General features: G+C 51.4%; 3 protein-coding genes across 3 annotated transcripts in view; all 3 read right to left on the minus strand.

Annotated features, from left to right (window-relative positions):
- Positions 1-18,541, minus strand: part of LOC144330715 (SH3 domain and tetratricopeptide repeat-containing protein 1-like) — a 397,029-nt gene that overhangs the window by 213,389 nt on the left and 165,099 nt on the right. The gene's annotated exons all lie outside the window — the stretch shown is intronic.
- Positions 1-18,541, minus strand: part of LOC144330568 (uncharacterized) — a 310,405-nt gene that overhangs the window by 64,382 nt on the left and 227,482 nt on the right. The gene's annotated exons all lie outside the window — the stretch shown is intronic.
- Positions 4,022-8,854, minus strand: LOC144330716 (ATP-dependent 6-phosphofructokinase, platelet type-like). Its single transcript, XM_077943042.1, has 3 exons — positions 7,774-8,854; positions 5,969-6,030; positions 4,022-4,269 (listed from the first exon to the last, which is right to left on the minus strand). The coding sequence occupies exons 1-3, from the start codon at positions 7,987-7,989 to the stop codon at positions 4,038-4,040; spliced, it is 510 nt and encodes a 169-aa protein (XP_077799168.1). The 5' UTR covers positions 7,990-8,854; the 3' UTR covers positions 4,022-4,037.

Below are 18,541 nucleotides of genomic sequence, written 5' to 3' on the forward strand. Positions count from 1 at the left end.
TTTATTGGTGAGCTGCTATTTCTTCCTTCAACGCACTGTTCTTTGGTTTGGGAAATGTGCTATATTTGTACCGTGCTTTAAATGTACACAATGGTTCTAAATTGCTACTTTAGATATAACATCTTAGTTAAAATGTCATCCATACATCAGGCACAGTCTGAGGCCTGGAGACCCCTCTTGTCACTTCCTTCCAGCCGTATCTCCTTCCCTGGCCATGTTGCCTCTGGCCATGTCTCCTCTCCCCACCACGTCACCTCTGGCCTCCCTGCCTGCCTTCCTTCCTCCCTCCTGGTGGCCTCCATGGCTCCTGCTGACTGCCCTCCCGAGGGTCTGTTCAAGGCTCCTTCCCCGTTTTCTGCTCCTGAGTGGGTCTCGGGGCCTGGATGTTTCCCATTCAGTTCATTATTTCCAGAGGGGCAGATGATACTACTCACAATATCCTAAACAGGCTGTGAGTCCACCATGGCTCCTAATAGCCAAGGCGGGGGGAGGAGGGTGGCTATTACTCCCCACCTCGCAGGGGGTGCCTCACTCCGGGACACAAATGCACTGCCCACTGTGCCTGTAGTTTGTCTTCTAGGAATGGACCTCTTCTTGTACGGCCTCTCAGATGAGATGAAGCAGGCCCACAGGGAGCAGCTCTTCACTGTCAGCTATAGGTGAGTGGGGAGCGGGGGAGACGGTGTCTGGGAATGGAGGCCTTAACGGCACTGACGCAGAAGCCAGTCCTCGCTGACCTCGCCTGCCTTCCCCTCGGGTTCTCGGCACTGGGAAGAGCATGCACGGCCTGGCCATACTCGGACCCGAGAACCCCAAAATCGCCAAGGACCCATCCTGGATCATCAGATGAGTGGCCCTGGCACGCCGGACTGTGCAGGAGCCCCTGAGAAAATCGGCCTCTAGAGCTGAATATGAAAAGTCAGAAATGCTACTGCTTTTTCCAAGAACATTATGTCATTCTTAAGGTTTTGCCACTGACTGGCAAGTCAGTCTTAAGAGCAACAAGGAAGACATTCATTGAAATAGTTATGCACAAAGTGCCAAAGATGCACCACATAGAATTTACTTTCTACTGACAAAGGCTAGTTTTACCTCATTAGTTCTAGAATATTTAAGAATCTAAAAGGGCAACTCTGACTTAACCTCTGCTTGAGTCATTACTTTAAGTAGCATTTAGGGCCTTTATTAAAAAGCAGAAGTAGAATGAAAAGGCACACAAAGGTGTCCTACCTCCGCCTGTGCTGATTCATGAAACTGATCACACCGAGGCCCTGTGGGAGCATCCTCTTAACAGACGGAAGTTCAACAGGGCGGCCGAATGGAAGCAGTCCCTGAGAAGCAGAGGGGCTGGGGTGAGTAAGTGCTCGCTTCGTCTTTACAGAGCCAGAAAGGAAAGCCTCCACGCCAGCTCTTGGCCGTTGGACTCCGATTTCCCAAACAGCTGGTTTTTGGTGTCTCCTCTCCCTCCATACAGCTCTCCGCCCACGTTTCTGAGGTACAGCTGTGGTCTCTTGCAGTCTAGAACTGAGGCAGAAACACTGTCCCTACAGGAGGGGGGCCCACGAGGGTGGCAGGGCTGTCACCCCAGCACCCATGTCTACTCTGGCAAGAGTCATTGGAGAGTTCCAAATTAGGGCCCAGTGAGGACCGTGGCTTGGACTGGACGAGAAGCTGGCTATCAGATTTTTCAAACCCCCACCGTGGTGGTTTTAACATGCAGCTAGGATTGCAATCAAGAGGCTGAGTAGATAAGATTCATGTGTTCTCTTTTACTTTCTAAGGAGAGCAGGAGCCTGGGGTCCAGGCCCAGGGTCCTGGCCTGCTGCTCTGGATGGAAACTGACACGTGACAAATATGTAACAGTAAGTACACATGGCATTCCCCTTGGCCTGTGTAAACTACTAGCTTTGTTCTCCTTTTATGACTTGCGCATAGTTCAGTGATCCCTATAAAAATATTTTGATAATCTTTGCCCACAAAACTGCTGAGAAAACCCTTAGTAGCCACCCTACTTGGAGTTGTAGGCAAATGTTTAATACGCACATCTGAAAGCATGAGACAGTCCACAGACAGCACACACTGGAGCTGGTGGGGCACATGGGCGGTGACAGGTGCTCACTGATTAGGTTTTAATGTCAATACCTGCATAAAGTGCTGATCAATAACTTAAGTATTACAAAAACAGATGGTCCACGGTGAGTCCAGGTTGCAGGCACGTGCAGGTGGGACTGGATTAGAGGCTCCAGGGCTGTACGTGCTGTAGCTGGCCTGAGTCTCACACGTTGTAGCTGGCCTTGTACTTGGCCAGGATCTTCATGAGGGGCCGCAGCTTGAGCCACCACCGTTCTTTGGGAATCCTGTGCCTGTGGAGGGAAGGGGGGACAGCAGTGAGGCTGGGAGATGCCACGGCCAGCACAGCAAGTGGTCTTGCCAGAAACACGGGGGTTGTAGGGTCGGCTGAATCAACTAGATGATAAAGCCAATTTCAAGATCAAACAAAACCATTGTTTTTATATTTCTAAAAATTCTTCCCAAAGACCTAGTGGTAGTTTGTTGCTCTGTCACCAGGCTGTAGAGCAGTGGTGCAATCTCAGCTCACTGCAACCTCTGCCTCCCAGGTTCAAGCGGTTTCTCCTGCCTCAGCTTCCTGAGTAGCTGGGACTCCAGGTGTGCGCCACCACGCCAGGCTACTTTTTGTATTTTTAGTAGAGACGGGGTTTCAGCATGTGGGCCAGGCTGGTCTCAATCTCTTGACCTAGTGATCCACCCACCTAGGCCTCCCAAAGTGCTGGGATCTTAGGCATGAGCCACCGTGCCTGGCCAAGACCTAGTATTTTTTAACTGAGCTTCAGAAAAGCTAGTTCCTCAAACCCCTGAATGAGTTGCCGAACGCAACAGCAATGGCCATTCCCCTGTCCTGTACTCACATTGGCTGGGTTTGCTAAGGCAATAAGACCCCGACTTACTCAAAATCCATTTGGTTCTTCAGCTCTGCCACAGGTTGAAAAATAACATTTCTTTTGCTGATTCCTAGCACACAAACGGGATCATCGGTGGTCAATGCTTTTCCCTATAAAAGGTTTAAAAACAGATTAACACTGCCCTGTCCCATGGGCAGCTGGGGGAGCAGAATCACGGGGTGAGATTCCTGGGCACTGTGCTGAACCTGGCCTGGAAGCCTGGGGGAGGCTGAGAACAGCTGTGCAGTGTGGCCAGCGCCCGGCCTGGGCTTGCACAGCTCTGCTCTTGTGGGATCACCCTGATGGCTTCCTGGAAAGCAGCTTTTGTTTTTTCTCTCAGTGGAGAGAATTTTTCACTAAATAGTGGAATGAGGAAATTACCTTAAATTATGGCAAAACACTAATAAGAAATTGATGCTCACATATACACACACTGAGGCACGAGAAGCATCCGTAGCTAAATTAGCAAGAGAAAATGGATGTAGAAAGAATCAGTCGGTTCTTCAAAAAGACAAACCGATTGAAACTATTCACATCACTGTTTTTTGTAGACTGTCATTCTTCTAACTCGGACATTGGCAGTGATAATGGTTTGCCCTAATAAAAGCACACGTCTGGTATGACTGAAGAAAGCTGAGGGGAGTGGGGGTGAGAAAGATGCTGGCACAAGTAACCACTCAGGAATGAGTAGGGACCAGCCACGTTGGAACCATTAACAAGAGTAATGTGTCATGTTTTCTAAAACTTTTCAGCTTATCTAAAGATTGTTAGAATATGTAAGTTACAAAACTGATTTAAGGAAAAACATGCATAGTTCTACAAAGACGAACAATTCATTCAGCAGCCAAATCTTCCTCAAAACTGGAAGTTCTGATGGATGGGGTCACAAGGAGGTTGTCCTACCAAACATCCAAAAAATAGAAGGCCCCACTTCAACTGTGAGGGAAACTGTGGGCTGATGCTCAGGATTTCCAGAGCAAAAAGCCTGCACAAAAGAACTTCAGGTTGAATCTAGCAGTGATAAAAGAGAACATGTCATGTACACCCAGGAATCCAAGATTGGTTAAATAGCAATGTTCAGAGACCAGCAGGAGTTAGAACATCACACGCAGCTCGGTACTGAACTGAAGAAGGAACCAGCAGCCTACTTCTCCCCGATAGGACAGCATTTTCACCAAGGCAGATGGCCTCCCTCCCCGGACCCCTTACCTCTGCCCTGGGCCTCCTTGAGTTTTGCAGTGATCCACTCCATAGCTCTGGCAGAGATTTTGGTTCCAAAGTTTCTATCAAATGGAGAAGGTGCCCCACCCTGTTGGTGGTTAGAGTCATATGAAATATCAGTTATACAGTAACACTTTGCTGTGAAATAGAAATGATGATTTCTATTTCACAGAATTCATGTTTTTGTTTCTAAGTCTTTAGGGATAGCTGGAACAGAACAAAACAAAATCTGTGATTCCTGTAGCCTGAACTCAGCCTGTTAAGCAAAAGTATCAAGTGTTCCCCCCTGCCCAGTAAGAGAAGGGTTTTAATAAATGGAACGAGTCAACTAACCATCTCCAATATTTTAAAATCTTAAATCAAGATTTCGTAAACTCATCTGGGGTGGGGATGGGTCACAGCTTTAAGAATCTGATAACCGTTGTGGATTCTTTGACAAAGTCACACAGACGCCTACTATTTCATCATTTCAGGGGATTCATGAGCTCTCTGAAATAAGTTCACGGGCTCTGGTTTAAAAGTATAAAGAATAGGAGGTGGTGAAGGAGGAGTGTGTGGGAGTTAGGAATCCTGGACCGCTGTGTCCCAGGCTCAACTCATAACATGCGTGTGCCCGCATGCAGCTTATTCCAGGTCATTCTGATTTGAGGGTGAGTGTCAAGTATCTTACATGTCTGATAATCCTTTTTAAATCTTAGGACGCTCCAGTTTTTAACCTGATGCCGTGTTTAGTTTGAATAAGCATTTCCAAGTGATGGGGATGTCACTGTTTTCATGAAAGCTGACAGTTCCCTTAAAATCCCCATTACTCAAACCTCACCAACAAAAGAAGCCTAAAGCTGCTGCTGTTTGGCATGACTTAAAAGTTTAGATGTTTTGGCTGGGCACGGTGGGGATCACGCCTGTAATCCTGGCATGCTGGGAGGCTAAGGTGGGCGAATCACCTGAGGTCAGGAGTTTGAGACCAGCCTGGCCAACGTGGTGAAACTCCATCTCTACTGAACATACAAAAATTGGTTGGGCGTTGTAGTGGGCGCCTGTACACCCATCTACTCGGAAGGCTGAGGCAGGAGAATCTCTTGAACCTGGAAGGTGGAGGTTGCAGTGAGCCAGGATTGCACCACTGCACTCCAGCCTGGGCAACAGAGCAAGACTGTCTCAAAAAAAAAGTCTCCCAGCTAACTGGGAGTATGCGTATACTCCAGATTATTTTGTTGTATAGTGACAACATATGCGACACAACAAACCGACCCAGGATGTCGATTTCACCTAAGCCCGGCTAACAGGGAGTCATGAAATCTTGTGCTGTCTTGCTGTCCCACCCAGAACGTGAATCATCCCTGTGCCCTAAAGTCTCCATGCTGTCTGTGCCTCCTGCCCCTGAGTCACTCAGTAGCCGCCTTGGTTATCAGATGGTTATCAGCACCCACCCCCTCATGTATACAGGGGGCGGGTACTATCCCCAGGTCCAGGTACCCACTGGAGTCTTGGGACACATTCCCTGAGGCTAAGAGGGATGACTGTATTTCCTTCTTCCTTCATAAACATCAGGTGTTAGAGAAATGATTGCGAGATATCTAATAGAGTAAGACTATAAAGCAAAAGTTTTAGTTGTCTAAATGCAAGAAAGTCTTTAGAGCAACGCACCACAACTCTCTTCTGCATATGCCCAGTGTGTAGTGCACTCCAGCGGCAAAGAAATGACCACTCATCCAGCCCAAAGTCACCAGAACCTAAGAACCGCGGTGTGACAGTGACCGTAAGATCAGCCCTGGTCTCTCACTCACCTGAGCACAAGGCCCCTATGGATGGTGGTCTTTATTTTCTCCGTCAGGTGCTCCACATTGGACTGGAAAAGAGTATTTTGTTAATCAGACAATAAACTTATGCTAAGCACCCACTGTGTGCCAGGCCCTGCAGGGCGGGAAGTGCCAACCAAGTGTGGCGGTGAGTGTGGCCAAGGAGGTTGCAAGCTCTCACGGCTCAGGTCTCGGGGAGCCTCCCCCAGGCGGGGAGAGCACGTCTGCAGCGATGAATGCTGAACGCAGGGCACGGTGAGCAGCCCTCATGGCGGCCACTAGAAACGCCTTCCAGAATCAACAGGGTCCCTCTGAAGACGGTAATTCCGTGATTGGCCTAGCGCTCATTCACGGCTCTATTGCCCCTTATTTATTTTCATGACAATGTTCTACTCGGCGCTCTCAGCGGAAAAGAGCAAAACCCCATCTCTACTAAAAAATACAAAAAACTAGCCGGGCGAGATGGCCGGCGCCTATAGTCCCAGCTACTCGGGAGGCTGAGGCAGAAGAATGGCGTGAACCCGGGAGGCAGAGCTTGCAGTGAACTGAGATCCGGCCACTGCACTCCAGCCTGGGCGACAGAGCAAGACTTCGTCTCAAAAAAAAAAAAAAAAAAAAAAAAAAAAAAATATATATATATATATATATATATATATATATATATATAAATTTTATAAAAGATTAAAAAAACAGTACACCTGTTTGGGGCAGCTCCATTATCATCTTATGGGACCCACTGCTGACAGAAACATCACAATGCAGTGAACGACTCCACAAGTAGTCACTTTGACACAGTGAAGAAATTCATGATTCACATGTCACATAATTAGTGACAACACCAAGGCCCTTTTTACTTGATCTATTTGGCTCAGAAACAAGTAACATCCTAACTTTTTAAAAGACAACGGTGCCGGGCACGATGGCTCACGCCTATAATCCCAGCACTTTGGAAGGCCAAGGTGGGCAGATCATGAGGTCAGGAGTTCAAGACCAGCCTGACCAACATGGTGAAACCCCATCTCTATTAAAAATACAAAAATTAGGTGGGCATGGTGGCATGCGCCTGTAATCCCAACTACTCGGGAGGCTGAGGCAGGAGAATGGCTTGAACCTGGGAGTCGGAGGTTGCAGTGAGCCAAGATCGCGCCACTGCACTCCAGCCTAGGTGACAGAGCAATATATAACATATATTTATATAACTAACTAAAGAAAATTGTTCAGTTGCATTTTATCTGCCAAGGCCTGTCCTCCTGCATGGAGTTTAGCAACTTTGAACACTGCAGGGTCCAGGCCTGGATTCTGCTGTGCCGTTGAAGCAGGGGCAGAGCCCGGGGTCGGCGACACCCTTCCCTAAAAGAGCCACAGATGCCAAGAAACCATGGCCGTGTCTGTGTCAGTTTAGAGGCAGATGCAGCATCAGAGGCCTCAAGACTTAAAAGAAGCTGCAGCCAGCTCCAGAGCCAGTCGCAGACGTGGGTGGTGACTGTCAGTGGAGGCACTCAAATCGTTTGTGACAGAAGGGAGAAAACATTACACAACAGACTACATCAAAAAAACAAGCTTGTGTTTCACACAAGAGACTAGAAGGTGTCCTCAACCAGGCACGTCCGCCATCACCTGACACTCGGGAGAGGCACCTGGTCGATGCAAAGGGCATCAAGCGTGGCGTGTTCGGTAGTACCTCCGTCTGCATGCCCCCTCGAAAAGCAAACCACCCTAGACACGATGATTTGCTCCGCAGCACCGAGAGGATCCCAAGGGGACGGTCCCCTGAGGCCAGCCCCGTCACATACCTGCAGATCCTCAATGTCGAAGGGCTCTTCGAAAATGTATGCGGCATCGGTTCCGGCCGCGATCCCCCCCATGTTGGCCAGGTAGCCACAGTAGCCGCCCATGGTCTTGATGAACACGCGCCGCTTGGTTCCGCTGGCGGACTGCTTGATGCGATCGCAGGTCTGGTCAGAGAAGAGATCAGTCACTCCAGCCCAGGGCCAGGGTGCACCCACCATCCCAGAGCTCCCCTACCAGTGAGTGCAGCAAGGCCCCACACCGCGCCTCAGCATGCGGTCCCAGCATCGCACAGGGGTGAAGGGTGTGCAGCAGCCGGGATGTGCCTCGGAGTGGATGTGAACATGCCCCCCCCCCCGCCAGCCACCTGGAGGTGACCTCGATGACCTGTGGTGGGGACCTGGCCATCTGCCGCTCCCTTCTCCCAGGCCCCATAGGAGGAGACTGAAAAGACGACCCCACAAGCCAGCTCACTCCATGCTGCTCTTCGACTGTCCCTGCTGAAGCAGCTTTCACCAGACACGGACACCGTTAGGTGTGAGCTGAGAAGTTAGGGGGCTGTCACCTGCCAGCTTTGTCCATGGGAACAGCTGTGCTATTCTATTTTCTTCTGAAAAGCTCCCTGTGATTTTAGAGTTGTGGCCGTCTTCCATCCATCGGTGAATGTTACATTTATAGAAACTCTACTCCAAGGCAGATGATGGTTCTTACACCCAGGCGCCTGGGGGTCTTTCGGATGCATAGGCATGAGGTCCCAGAGTGAAATGTCTGCCATCCGCCCTCCACGAGGACCCAAGCTCAGCAGGGAGAAAAACAGCAGAGAAATGCATCTGCCGCCTTCCCACCCACACTTCAGTCCGGGCTACAGCGCCCTCTCCTGGCACTCTGCAAAGCCTCTGCCTGGGCCTCAGCTCCCACCCTGGCCCCCTCCAATCTGTTCACACAGACTGGAGACCCATCTATATAAAAAGCATAAATCTGATCCAGTTCTTGGTTCATTCAAAACCCTTTGCTCACTTCAAGTTAAGCCTTTCTCTGGAATCCCTGGCCCCGTCCACTTCTGACACCAGGTCCGGCTCTAGCTCCAGCCACCCCAGGTCCTCCTGGGGCCTCTGCATATGCTGGCCGCTATGTGCATCACATTCAGGCACAGTGGTGGGCGGGAGAGCAGCCCCCAAAGGAATCCCGGTCCTAATGTCTGGAACCTGGGAATGTTCCCTCATGCGGTGATAAAGGTGAATCCTGAGGACTACCCAGGTGGGCCCTAAGTGCCACCACCTGCATCGGCAGATGAGGGGTGCAGAGGCCCTGGAGTAGGATGCTGCGCACCCACATGGGAGGAGGCAGTGCCAGGGAACAAGGCGTGCAAGGCCCGGGGCTCTGGACACCTGAATGGGCCACGAGGGACTCTCCTGGAGCACACACTCTGGCCTCAGCCCATGGCTCCCGCCCTCCAGAGCTGTGGGAGAGTGACGATTATTTTCCAGCCCCAGATGTGTGGTCAGGGTCACAGCGGCCACGGGACACACACAGGCACCTTCCTCAGCTCTGACCCAGAGGGAAATGCCATTTCCTTAGGAAAACGTCACCTGGTTTCTAGGACCACAAAGTTCCCTCTGTCAGGGGCTCTCGGGGCACCCCATGTCCTCTCTTCATAGAAATCACCCCAGCGTCTCTCCCTGCAGTTACCTCGTGGTTATGTGACTTGCAGTCCTCACTAGGCTGCACATTCCATGAGGGCAGGAACTGTGGGCTGGGCTTACACCACTGCACCATCAGCAGGACCCGGCCGAGCCCCCCACAGAAGGCGCTCAAGAAATGCTTGTCTCTGAATGACACAAGCACAGTATTCCCCAGCCAGCCAGCCATCTGTCCGTCTATCCAGCCGTCCGTCCGTCCGTCCATCTGGGTCAAGGGCTGATCTTGCAGGATTCCCTAACCGGCCTCCGTGGGACTCAGCCAAGAGTAAAAGGATGAAGCGGGGGTGTGGGCTTGAGACTAGGAGCCACATGAGAGTCTGTTCACTAAAGTTTAACACCCACGGGAAATTTTCACTTGAGTACTTCGAATGAAATTTCAAAGCACACTTTGTTGAATAAACACAGGCTTGATTAAACCATTCCAACCTATACTTCGTTTCTCTGGAAGATTCTTTTCCTCCCAAAATAATTGGTTGATGTATTCAAAACTGAACACGGGCTCTAGTTAGAGGGCCACTTTGCATTGTGTAGAAGCCGAGATGGGGAGAGAAACAGGCAATGGGAAGAATTCCCGTCTTTGTGCTTAGGAAGGACAGAGGACAGAAACCCGTCAAGGGTCCAAAGAACCTGTAACTACCTTCTTGAAGGGCCAGTGCAGAATTCTGAGGGTTTCACTCTTCCACCTGTACTGGGTCTCTCTCTCATTGTGATCTAAGACTTAAGATGCAGTAAGGCTTTCAGATTTGCCCTTTGTCTTAGAGTATCCCGGGCATGGGAAGGAAAATGTGTGTGGGGCATCAGGACCCCCAGAGGCACAAAGCCTCATGGGTTATTTTTCCAACTGAATCTCCCCCACAGCCCACCCTGAGGTGGGGAATTACTGTCACTCATTCAAAGAATGACAGCTGCTTAATGGCAAAAGAATTCTGCAGGCAAAGCAGCTCTCCCAAGAGGCTGATTTGTGCCCAAACGTGTCTGAGTTCTGGTCCCGCCAGGCTGCAGCCGTGGGTGTGTGGAACAGTGGAGCCCTGACAGCTGAGCCATGCCCCCAACCGTGTGCTCCTCTGAGTGTAAATGCAGTGACAGCTGGGACGGAAGAGTCTGCCGTTGCTGGAGCTTAGATACAGCTTTCCTGAACTCTCTCCTCATTACCTAGATGGCATCTGAAGCCTGAATTAGCTTCTAAAAATAGCAAGTCACTCCGGCCGTGCCTCAGGCAATTAGTCAAAGTAGCACTGACAAGAAGGCGGCCAATCCCAAGCGTGGCCCTGCGTGGACAGCAGTTGTGAGTGGCACTCGTCAGGCAGAGCCTGTGACCTCAGCCATTCTTGCCACACAATGGGATGTGCCCAGCAGACACAACCCCCTGCAAGGGCGCAAACACGATCCTGCTAGGAAATTCCCCAAGGAGTCCCATGGGAGCGAGAGCCCCAGACTACAGTTCAAACATCACCAGCACTTTGCTCCATGGGTGTTAAGAAATATCAATTGGTGGTGAAAGATAAGGTGGCGTTTGCTACAGTGTTAAGGTAGAAAAAAGCCACTGACTTCTCTGTGAGAACCACCTTGCTCTGTGAATCTGCAGGGAGGCCAGTTTTCCCATGACTGGTATCCTTCACGGCAGCCGAGCCTCTGCTGAAGTCGGTGGCCAGACGGGGCAGGGGTTGGGGCTCCCATCCCTGCTACAGCAAGGGACCTGCAGCAAAGCACAGCCGCTGGCTGGGGTAGTGCTGCGCTGCGTGCCGGGTGCGAGGGTGGAAGCATGTGTGGACATCTACAAGGTGCTAAAGGAGAGCGAAGCCAGCGATGGCTGGACCCTAATGGCATTCAGTGAACAGGGGTCAAGCGCGGGGGCCCACGAAAGTCCAGGGAACGAGCCAGGGCCAGCCTCTGCCAGGCCAGCACAGCACCAGGGAAGGCGACAGGGAGAAGCCCAGGAGAGAGCTGGCCCTCAACTCGAGTGGGAGGCACAGGAGGCTGCAGCCGACCTCACGACCCCTCCGCTCCCTTCCCTGCACTGGAACTCAGTTCTGAAGGAAGAACCCGGAACAGAACTACTGTTTTCCAAGATTCTGTGCCAAGCTGAACTAAGGAGTCTCCAACAGGGCTGGGAGTTTTCACCGCAAACTCCGGAGCTGGTTTTCACATGAACATCTAAGCTAAAGGCCAGCGGCTGCTCTCCAGGAGACACCCGGCGGCCAATCCACTGACATGACCCCACATGCCAAGGTGGCCACTGTCCTGTCTGCAGCCGAGTGAGGACCCTCTCTGCAGCAAAGGCCTGTGGAACTCCCACAGGTCCTCATGTCCAGCTCATGACCATAGAGGTGGGTCAGCTTATCAGGGACCGGAGGGGCCACCATGTGGGTGTCAGCACCACGCCCATGACCAGCAGAATCCACTCCTCCCAAAGCACATGTTGGTGAAACTGCCTGCCCAGGAGGGCATGATCTCGGCTCTTTAAAGATCCTCTCATCTCACCAGGAAGGCTGTGGTTCCAGGCAGCGGCCCCCAGTGGGCACAGCTCTGTCCCAGAGCTCGTACGTACCAGGCACTCAAACCCCTTCCTGCAGGTTCCCACAGCTGGCCCTGCAGCCTCGCTACTCAACGCAGGCGGGAGAGGCCGGCTCCAGAGAAATGGTGCTCAAAACTCCCCTAGTCTAGGTGGGATAGAAACACGACCCCAAGGACTGGATATATCATCTCACTTTTAATCAATAAAGACAGGTTCTCCCTAAGGCAGAGAAGCTAAAAAATTTACCCTGTTCTGGCCAGTGTGACCGACATAAAGCCAAGCTAACAAAGGGTGGGGGGGGGGGGGAAGAGAAATAATAAATCTGGCTCATTCTTAGCACAGAAGAAACAAATTGCTAAAATAAAATAAAGCAATGGGAGGAAACGGGGTTCTCTTACCTGGACAACAGCAGTCAGGCCAGTGTCGGTGCCCAGGCTTATTTCTGTGCCTGGGACATTGTTGTTAATCGTGGCCAGCACCACACACAGGGGGATGCAAAGCTTCCGGTGGCGGCCTTGTGCCTCAGCCATGTCGCACGTGCTCTTGTAAGCCTGAAGCAGCAGGGCCAATTGGTTAGCGGGGGTGCTGGGTGCTCACATGCCAGCCCCAGGGCCTCCACTGAGGTCCAGGAAGGGACAGCAGGGACCTGAGTCATCAGGGGAAGCCGGCTTATGTGGGTCAGGGGACCAAGGGGAGCTCTGGAGGCCATGTGGGAGCAGGACAGGCCTTAGCAACACAGGGGACTGCCTGGGCACAGCCCAGGTCCTCATGAAAGGGGAGGCGTGCAGGCAGCACAGCAGGGTGGGTGTGAGGCCGGCAACAGAGTAGCTTGCAGGCAGCGGCAAGTTAGTCACGAGCAGGACAGCTCAGCTCTCGGCATCTCATCGTGGGTAAGGGAGGCCAGGGCGGTCAGGACGTTTGAAGGCAAAGCCAGTCCTGTAGCTTTCTGTAGGCAGTCCATGATCAGTGGGATGGGGCACACAGCTGTAAGGACCACACTAAGTGACCACCTTCATCGTGCAGAGGCAGCCTCCACGCGCAGGCAGGGAAGGAGGCGGGCAGCTGGATTACCGGTGGGCCACACTCAGCCCCACGCCACATCTCTGCTCTCCGGCGGGAAGTCACACGCAAGGCCACACAGGCGAGCAGGAACCTGAGTTGCTGCTCTGAGGTTCCACTGGGAAATGGGCTCTGGTGTCAGAAAGGGGAGCGGTTCTTGAGCCCGTGTACACCGGGCTTTTTCAGGCTCCACCTCAGGGTGTTAACCAAGGTAACAGCAGGACAGGTCCACACGCCCACTGTTCCCAGCTCCAAGCGGCCCCACACAGCAAGGTGTTTTTGTCATCCACTTGGTGGCAAAATCAACTATTTATGGACTTGGACGTGTCCCTCTTACTGTGAATATCCCCACATCTGCTGCAGAAATGCTACTGTTGGGATGCAAGGCGGGGCCCACATCTCCCCAGGAGAGTTGGACAGTGAGAGAGCCAGGCTCTGCAGCCCTGGTGCAACCCAAAGCATCCCAAGGCCAGGAGCCCGTGTGGGCCGAGGGCTTCGGACAGTGGGTGCAGATGCGTGGCAGGTGAGTTCACAGCATGGTGGGTAGCAGGGTAAGATGGGTGGGTCAGTGCTGGGTAACCACGAGGTGAGCTGTGAGCAGGGGCCCCCGTGCCCCATGGCACGTCCTCCACGTCCACCCAGACCCAGCACATGCCCAGCTCTTGGGCTGCTCTGTACAGGCTCTGCCTTGCAGGCTCTGGCCATGGCAGTTTTTGCAGGACTTCAATCCAAATGCCAGCCTGCTTCCAAGCCAGAAACACTCATCTGGGGATATTGGCTGGCCTGGTGCCCAGGATGTGGCCCTGTCAGCACCACCACGTGGGGGGCTCCTTATGCTCTTCAGACAGGTGATGTCACTCCTTTACTGTGGAATACTCTAGCCCAGGACTAACCAAGACTGGCCGCGGGGAGCTGGCTGCTTCTCCAAGAAGCTCTCGCTGGAAGCCAGAGGGTGTGGGTGACCTGGGGCCAGGAGGGGCCTGAGGCACACAAGAGGGCAGGTGGGGGTGTCTCGGCTCCGTAACTCCGCCTTGAAATCTGTGGGAATGGCCACATTGCTGCAAATCCTCTCTCCCCTCTTCCCTGTCGCTCCTCTTTTCCTTCCTTCAGTCTCCAAAAAAGGGGAGGGAAGACTTCAAGATGGGGAGAGACCCTGCCCAGAAAAGCATAAAGCTCTCAAGACCAAACACAGCCGGGCCCCTGGGTCCTTAGTGGGGCCACTATGACAAGGAATTACTCACAAGGCTGTAGTCACCGCCACCTTCGCGAAACCTGACAGCAGCGTGGCACGCACCTACTGTTTCTGATGTGACCTGATCAAGCTTACAGGACAGAGTAATGTACCAGCCAGCACTGAGTGAAAGGAGTCAAACCGAAACTCCCTGCAGCCATATCCTGAGAATGTGTAACACCTGCTCTGAGGTATTTCATTCATTCTGTTTTGTCAGAAAGACCCACTCACCAGCGCCGCATAGATTCTGAGGGGCTGTGGCGTCCGCTAAGCATCAATGCTGGCAAGAAGGAAATCACAAGTGACGATGACGACTTCACCACATCAGATCCGCCCAGGGCTTCTGAAGCACAACAGGGCCACGTCCTGAGCCAGACTCCTGCTATGGAGCCCGCCCTGTGCTTGGAGGGACTTTTCGCAGCGTCCCTTGTCCCCAGTCCCAGGTGCTGGGAGCATCCCTTCTCCCAGTTCTAACCAGAAACCTCCCTGGATGGCGCAAACATTCCCTGGGGCACAATCACCCCAATGAGAATCACCAAATTTACTGAACAACTGGAGCCATCCACAGACCTCAAACATAAATGCTGCCCAGGGCCGGGCCATGAGTCACGGGTCACAGAGGGTGTTGGCCAGACAGGAAAGAGACGCTCACTCCCACACATCCTCAGGCTCCGACGGCTTCAGGACAGTGGCTGGAGGGACCCGGAGCCATCCATGTCAAGTCGCCTCACGCCCTCATTTCCTGAGTTCGCCACCAGCTCCTGTGTTCTACAGCCAGGCGAGCCCAGTTCAGACCCAAATCCAAACCTTCTCAGGATTCACCCTGTTTGGCCATCAGTAAACAGGGCTCTGGAGAAAACAGCTGCCATGTTCACATCTCGACCCCTCTCCATTCAGGGGTGCAGAGAGGGACCCTCAGCGGCTTTCTCGTCCCTGCCCCGGCTCCCGAGCAGCTGCAGCATTCGCCAGGGTGACCTCGATCAGCCAGCGTCACTCACCCATCACGAGGCTAGAACCACGGCACTCCCAAGACAGCCTCATTCCTCGGAGCTCGGGATCAGAAGGGCAATGAGGACACACACAAACACTTACCAAGGTGGCTGTGCCTGGCCAACGGGAGGCTCAACTAACTACACACTCCAGTTCTTTCTCTATTGTAATCCGTTAACTTAAGGCCCAGCACGGTGGCTCATCCCTATAACCCCTGTGGCTTTGAGAGGCCAAGACGGGGGGACTGCTTGAGCCCAGAAGTTTGAGACCAGCCTGGGCAACACAGGGAGACCTCATCTCTGTAGAAATACAAAAAATTAGCCACGCACGGTGGCAAGAACGTGTAGTCCCAGCTACTCAGGAAGCTGAGGTGGGAGGATCGCCTAAGCCTGGGAGGTCGAGGCTGCAGTCAATCGTGATTGCACCACTGCACTCCAGCCCGGGAAACAGAGGCCCTGTCAAGAAAAAAAAAAAAAGAAAAAAGAAAATGAAATTGTTTAACCTAGCTTTGAGAAACTGGAATGAATGAAAAATTGAATTTAAAACAATCGCATAATAAATCACACAGTCCCTCCAAGGGAAGTCAAAGCGGGTGGAACTGATTATTTGCGGGGCGTTTGGCTCACGTATTTTGGTTTTCAAATTTTGACCCTACACGTTTGTTACATATTTACAATCTGAAAAAAAAAAGTTATTTATAGCGGAGGACCCTGGAATTAAAGAGAGATTTTCTTCCTGCCTGAAAGTGTACATCACACACCACAAGGATCTATGCTTTGTGTGGAAACTTGAAAATAAAAAAGTCACAGGGTGATCAACACCAGCTTTGTCCCACATCTTCAGATGCTCATCTAACTGCAGTGACTGCTCTCAAATTCTCCACCCATTCCCTCTGGGTAAGTTCCAATTAGGTAACAATTAGGGAAAAAAGAAGCTTCAATCCCTCCCATTGCACACCCAACTTTCACAGACCCAAAAATCCAGCTGAAGCAGGTGAAAGAGCAGTGAAAGCCATGCTGGAATCCTCTCTGTGAAACACACTCATGTTCACATTCCCAGCACGAAGGTAAGCCCAGAGCCAGGCCAGCCCTGCAGCAGCAAAGCCGTGACGCCCATCACCAGCAGAGCAGAGCAGAAGCAACATCTAGGTCAGAGATTAGTGACTGCCAAAAATAAGGTGAACGTTGCCCGCAAAGCCAGTGAACACGGGAAAACCTGGACAGGTTTCCTTCACAAAGGAAGTGAAGAAAGTTTAAGACGCTCAGAAAAGCAAGAAACGACTGCTAAGCATTACTTACCATATGAGCTGTATGTTAAAAGCTTGTTTTTTTATTTACCAGCGCTAGAAATAAGTTTCATGCCAAGGGTTTACAAAAAACAAAAACAAAATAGAAAACTTTGAAAAATATTCGTGAGAACTAAGTCGCACAAGAAAAATTAAAACTTGAGAATTAGTGAAAAATTTTAGACATCAAATTTTTAAAAAATGAAATACTTCCTGCATTAGGTACGGATCTTCAGACTCCCACGTGAATCACCAAGTGTGACACACAAACGTGGGGTAGGCGTGTATTTCTTGTAGCCGGAAATGGCGGCACGTGCCTGCGGTCCCAGGTACTCGAGAGGCTGAGGTGGGAGGATCACCTGAGCCCAGGAGGTCGAGGCTGCAGTGAGCCGAGATCACACCACTGCACTCAAGCCTGGGTGACAGAGTAAGACCTTGTCTCACAAAGAAAAGTAAAACAAAGAAAACAAAGCAAAACAAAACAAAAAACAGAAGAATATATTTCTATGTTTTATTATTGTCTTTTGGCAAAAAATTTAGCCCCAATATTGCCTTAGATGTAATTTAACATCCCCACTTTACAAAGGGGAAAATGAGGTCAACAGCCAAGACCAAAGAGAAAACAAATGCAATGGTGCGTTCAGGACAATGACTACAATTACAAAATATTCAGTTCAATTTCTACCCTCAGCGTCAAGGCAGGGGTTCATCATAATGGGTATTGGAGGCTCAAAGAAAATTTAGGCTCAGCATTAATAGTAATTTTTAAAAAGCAGATTTTAATGCTGGTGCAATCACAGGAGACTGCAGCCCAGCCCTCCTCAGCGCTGTAGGTACTCACCGGCACTCCCGGGGTCTTGGCCACGCTACGTCCCCGCCAGTGGCCACACAGAAGAAGAGGCGATAAAACTTTTTGGGAGTGAGATCAAAAATGTTCAGAGTCTAAAATCCTACTTTTCGTGGGGGGGGGGGGGGAGGGCGGCGAAATAACCAGAAGCTCTCATTTAGGATATTTGTAAAAGGCTGTTTCTAGCGCTCGGTAGATAAAAAGGGCGGGGGCCCACAGGTTAGAGTCAGCCAGCGCCACCTGGCGGGGCGCACACGGACTTACGTCGGTGATAGTGTTCAGGGCTGTGTCTGCCCCGATGCTGAAATCGGAACCCGGCACGTTGTTGGACACAGTAGCGGGAACCATGATCATGGGCACACAGAACTCCTCGTGCTTCTCCCGGGCGGCTGACAGCTCCAGGAGTCCCATCTAAATTGATCCAGTATCTGCACGCTGGCTGCTCAGAGGCCGTGGTGTGGAATGGCCAGGACATCGCTTAGTCATACGGGGCACAAGCACCTCACTTGCCACTCCTATCTATTTCATCAAACCCTATTTTCTCCTGAATATTGACCATAGCAAAGTCATTAGCCTTCGAGATACATTTGAAACATCAACTTGCTTTGTTCAAGAGGTTTAAGACACACGTAAGTCTTTCTTGCCATACTCAACACACACTGCCGGCCATTTCTGAAGTCAATGTTTCTGGAACAAAAGCCTCGGCCTACCCCGTGAACATTCACGCTGAGCACACTGTCGCGTATCTGCTTGGCCAGCCAGCAGGGGGCAGGAGAGAGCTGCAGGGGCAGGAGAGAACCGCAGTGGGGTCTCTGCAAAGGCGCCTCACTCCCTCAATCAAGGAGGGTGCCTCTTGCCAATCCAGCAGCTTCCTCCAAGGGGAAGCCGACTCTTCAGGTGCCACCGCACTGACTTCAGACGGCTCAGCCAATGGGGCAACAGATTCAACAGAGTTCCATGTTGTTAAAGGAAAACTTCTGTTACCAGACAACCTTAATATCAGATTCAACTTAAAATAATCAACAAGATTGTTTCCAAACCAACATGCTACTAGTGCCTTATCTTTCAATGCTGCTTAAACACGGAGAAGTATGAGGAAAAAATAGCATGGCACTTACTTCTGAAAAAATAACACCTCTTCCAGGT

Source organism: Macaca mulatta, chromosome 8, assembly GCF_049350105.2.
Source record: "Macaca mulatta isolate MMU2019108-1 chromosome 8, T2T-MMU8v2.0, whole genome shotgun sequence".
In the NCBI taxonomy this organism is placed as follows: Eukaryota; Metazoa; Chordata; class Mammalia; order Primates; family Cercopithecidae; genus Macaca; species Macaca mulatta.

Coding starts and splice junctions, on each gene's coding strand:
- LOC144330716 (XM_077943042.1), bottom strand. CDS start 7,989: ATGGTGGGTGCACCCTGGCCCTGGGCTGGAGTGACTGATCTCTTCTCT. Junction 6,031..7,773: donor TCGACATTGAGGATCTGCAG/GTATGTGACGGG, acceptor ACTCTTTTCCAG/TCCAATGTGGAGCACCTGAC. Junction 4,270..5,968: donor CATAGGGGCCTTGTGCTCAG/GTGAGTGAGAGA, acceptor AACCACCAACAG/GGTGGGGCACCTTCTCCATT.